This window comes from Euphorbia lathyris, chromosome 5 (genome assembly GCF_963576675.1).
Source record: "Euphorbia lathyris chromosome 5, ddEupLath1.1, whole genome shotgun sequence".
NCBI classification, from domain to species: domain Eukaryota; kingdom Viridiplantae; phylum Streptophyta; class Magnoliopsida; order Malpighiales; family Euphorbiaceae; genus Euphorbia; species Euphorbia lathyris.
Genome location: NC_088914.1, coordinates 70,748,540 through 70,753,386, shown reverse-complemented (window position 1 = coordinate 70,753,386; position 4,847 = coordinate 70,748,540). Strand labels below are relative to the sequence as shown.

Genomic DNA, 4,847 nt, shown 5'->3' with positions numbered 1-4,847 from the left:
TCAATCTGAAGCAATAAGGTTCAAGTAAGCTGGCATGGTTACTGTCACTAGAAATACCGAAACAGAAGATAAAATGCATATCTATAAACTGAAACAGAAGATAAAATTCATACCTGTTAGGGTTTGATAATTTCTGACCTACTATCATTCTACCATATCCGTATCATTTAATTAGCAATGTTCACTTACCACATATTGTAGATCAACATCTTCTCTACTATGACCTTATCTTGCTACATTTCCTAAAATAGCATGACTACTATGTAGTATGTTTTTGCTACTATCTTGTTGTTCTGATACAGACCTTTGATGTGCAGTTGATATACACTTCATTACAGCTCCTACACAAGCCATCCTATATATGTACTGTAGTATGTTTTTACATTAATGTTTTGGTGTATCAGCTGTCTCAATGTTGCTTGCTATAGTTGGAAATGGACTCTTTATTTCATGTGGTAGTGTTCCTAATCTAACCTTTTAGGTACATATTCTGTACTAAGTTGTATAATTCTAAATTTTTTGTTCTTCATAAATATAAAGAACTGATCCTTTTTGTGTTAATGTTGATAATTCTTAATACTTTTGTTCTTTTACTCTTGAAATTGGAAACCTATTACACCTTCCCCAACTCCAGCTTTCCTTGTGGGGTGTGATTTAGGAGCTGTTTTTGCATTGTAAGATAAGGAGTAATCATAAACTCTTCCTTAAATTTAGTTGATTCTTAAATGGAACCATGACTCCAGCTTTCTTTTTAGTCCTCAAACTTGGCATTTTTACCGTTGAATTAGTTCAAATTAACTTGTTACTTTTACGTGTGCATATTATATTAAACCTCATTCATTCTGTGAATCCATCTTGTGTTCGAATTTGAAGGTTGGAAGTCCTGGTAATGGGACAGAAGGGGAGAAAAAATGATATAAGTTGCTGGCAAAGACCTGAAGACATGAGGTATTCAAGGCCAGTTTCATCTGGTGGAGGAGAAGCAACTATGAGGTAATCATAACTTGGGTTTGATAATATGCAATAATATTTTTGCTACTATACTGTTGTTTTTACATTAATGTTTTCTTGTTGCACTGCTTGTTTGGTTTCTAAAATTGGTTGTTTGCTCAACTATGCATTTCATTCACTTGTGGGGTGTGAAATTGCTTAGCTTGGTTTATTCTCAACAAAATTGTAACAAACTCAATATTTTTTAGATCTGAAAAATTCACAGCTACAACAGTAGTATGTATAATGTATTACTTTCGGAAGTATGGTACTAAATCAACTTTTTGTCCCTTAATTATGCAATATAATAAACAAATCACCAAATAGTACATATATAAAGATAATTCAACATAAAAGGATTTGATACATATATTGTTCTGAGTCTGATACCTCAACAGTACTTACTGGACAAAAAGAAAGAAAGAAATACGTCAAGTCTAACCATACAAGTAGAAAAAACAACTTGAGTAGAGAAAAGTAGGAATGCATCATTTAGGTTGAGTGATATCAAGTGCTATATGCCTGAGAATGAGAGGGACAACAATTCCAGGAGAGGATATTTGAGGCAAGTGACCACTTGTAGGCATGAGTTCAATAACGGATGGTCCACCAACATTTTGATTCAGATATTCACAAACCATAGGGGGAACATTCGAGTCGTTTGAGCTTTGCAAAATATGCCAAGGGACTTTGACCATAGGTAGAATATGTCTCAGGTCGCTTGCGAACATAACTTGGGCATAACTCAAGGCTATGTCTGGTCTTATATTGAACAGGGTTCGTGAGAATTCTTGAACTGCCTCTGATTTCATGTCTCCACCTACTATCAATGGAGCATACCCTGAGCACCATGCTCTATAGTTCGAACGCATTCCTTCAAACATATCTTCTATTTCTTCTTTCTCGAATCCTCCACTGTAATCTTTGTCATTCAATACCCTGCTTAATTGCATCAAAATACACATTGTAACTGGTTAGTGGTTACTGTTATACGTTTTTCAAATTAAGATGCAATTTTAACTTTATCATTTATTAAAATGCTTAATTCCATCAAAATACACATTTTAACTGGTTAGTGGTTACTTTTACAAGAGTATTCTTTACATTTTCTAATTAAGCTGCAATTTTAACCTTATCATTTTTACCCTGCTTAATTCCATTAAAATACACATTCTAACTGGTTAGTGGTTCCTGTTACAAGAATACCCCTTACATTTATTAATTGAGATGGAGTTTTAACCTTGTCATTTTTACCTTTTTAAAAAAAATCAATCTAAAAACGTAAAAAATTACTAATGAATTTCAATTTGCGGGTATATATTCAATTCAAAAATGTTAAAATTTGGTTAAATTAAAAACAGATGCATAAATTTATACCATCGAAAATATTAACCCTATAATTTAACCTGCCCAAATATGCTAGGAGTATCTTTAACCATTAACTTAATACTACCTCCGTTTCATATTACATGTCTTTCTAGATATTCTTTTTTGTTTCATATTACATGTCATTTTATATGATCAGTACACGTTCAGTCATCTTTTTTTCTACTATAAAACGCGGATTTACGAAAATTAATTAGAATAATGGACTTATTATAGAATAAGTAAATATTGGAATCAATAAATAAGGAGCAACGTTGTCTTTTTTACAATATCCTTAATTTCTATACAACTGTCTAAAAAAGACATGTAATATGAAACGGAGGGAGTAGTATTTATCATCTCTAAGAGCATCTCCAACCTACCAAGGGGAGTTGATGCTAGCATCAAAGTATATGCACATAAAAATAACTGTTGGTTATAATATTCTTATAACCTTATCTATGAAATTTAAGTTTTGAGTTCAATCATAAAATCATATCTTTTAAACAAAGATCTGATATTACGATTTAACCCAAACCTTAATAAAGTTAAGGATTACTTTATGGTAGTTGTTAAAATAATTTTTGTAAACTATTTTCAATTTTAGGATAGTCAACAGTCCGGATTTTACAAACCCGGACAGTCCTAAAAATTGCAGAGAATCTGGAAAAAAAGTCCGGCACAAATATTAAAATTAACACTTCTCTAAATAAGAGAACATATAAACCTGTTAACATGATTATAATTTTTTTCTTTTTTGAAGAATAATAATAAGAAGAAAACAACACTGTTATTAAACATAAGTGAGCCCTAATCTATATATTTTCGTTCAAAAGAAAAATAGACATTGGGTGTGAGTTATACGGGTGGAAACAAAATTTCATATATATAATATTACAGTATAAAAATGCTAATAAACAAAGAAAGTATATATTTGTCTAATGTCCTGGTTATCATACTGACACATAATTATTAGGAGGAAATGTCATGTACTACATAAAGAAAGGTATTTGTCCCTGACTTATAGTCCGGGACCGAAATGTTTTTATTTAATTTTTTTCATACTTTTATGAACTTTTTAGACTGTTCGGGTTTGTAAAACCCGAACTAAAGATTGACTACCCTAAAACTGAAAATAATTTACAAAAAAATCATATAATTTTATAAATTGTCTTAACAACTTTTATAAACTAACCCTTAACCCAATTTTGATACATGTAAGAAAATACAAGGTACTTTCTTTGCCAGGCACAAAGTGCAGACCTTTAATCACAAAGGCATTTAATATATCTCCAGATTTGGATAAGTTTCTGCAAAGTGCCTAATGTAAACTCTAGATTCTTCCCAAGACAATCCATTATACCCAACAATTTATAACTGTGTTAAGATTTTTCTTGTTTTAGGTGATGCATATTTGAATTTTATTAAACGAACATAAACATAAAAGAAAGTAAAAGGTTAGATAAATGTTACCTAGGAGTAGCACAAAGAGTGATAAGTTTAGAGATAAGATCCGGCCGGGAAATAGAAGCAAGAGCACCAACCATGCTTTTGATGGTGTGACCAACAAAAACACAAGACTTCACCTCTAATTCTTCTAAGATAGCAAGCAAATCATAAACAAAACCTTCCATACTTGAATATCTTTCAAAATCATAATATTCTGGATTAGTGGTACCAGCACCCATATTATCATACAAAACAACTCTGTAATTTTCTAGCAAATATGGAACCACATATTTCCATATTGATTGATCAGTACCAAAGCCATGAGATAGAACTATCACTTGTTCTCCTGACCCCAAAATCCTAACATTGTGTGCCTCTCCCACTATTCCCATTTTTCTTTGCTCTGGTTCTCTCACTCAAAACAATTTCTCCAATCTATTTATAGAAATTTCCTCCTGCTTCCTTCAAGGATTCATTTAATATTTTTTTTTTTATTTTCAAACTATATCATTTACATTCTAGTGAAAGCAGTGTAAGGACGACAAAATTACATCCAGCACGAAATTGATATGTAATTTTAGTGTGTCTAGCTCATTTTTTAGTTGACAAAAAACTAACACGCAAATTTTTTGGTTGAATTAGGGTTGATATGTTAACTCGAAAATGACACAATATAATACTAATATTTAAAATTATTATCATATCTTCTCATGTTTTTACATGTCAATTTCATTAATTAAGGTAATAAAATTACAATTATTACTTATAAACATGACTCGAACCTTCCATATTAGTATATGTGGCTTGTAAACACATTACACGAACCAAACATAATATATTAGCAAACTTTTAGATGGACATAATTAACTTGCTAATCAAGAAACGACATAAAATATTTAGAAGTATTACTATATCTTTGTATATTTTTAAATGTCACCATTAGCAATATATTGTAAAATTTCGTATGACCTCAAAACACAACACGAAATTGACACTGATCCGATTCGGTTAAAACGATTATAACGTAATTCTTTTTTGAGTTG

The 4,847-nt window shown here is 31.0% G+C and overlaps 1 protein-coding gene across 1 annotated transcript; it reads right to left on the bottom strand.

Moving 5' to 3' along the window:
• Positions 1-1,374: 1,374 nt before the first annotated feature.
• LOC136230793 (probable esterase KAI2) lies at positions 1,375-4,196 on the bottom strand. The gene is made up of 2 exons (XM_066019978.1): positions 3,829-4,196; positions 1,375-1,929 (listed from the first exon to the last, which is right to left on the bottom strand). The coding sequence occupies exons 1-2, from the start codon at positions 4,194-4,196 to the stop codon at positions 1,479-1,481; spliced, it is 819 nt and encodes a 272-aa protein (XP_065876050.1). The 3' UTR covers positions 1,375-1,478.
• Between the last annotated feature and the right edge of the window lie 651 nt (positions 4,197-4,847).

Coding starts and splice junctions, on each gene's coding strand:
- LOC136230793 (XM_066019978.1), bottom strand. CDS start 4,196: ATGGGAATAGTGGGAGAGGCACACAATGTTAGGATTTTGGGGTCAGGA. Junction 1,930..3,828: donor ACTCTTTGTGCTACTCCTAG/GTAACATTTATC, acceptor GCAATTAAGCAG/GGTATTGAATGACAAAGATT.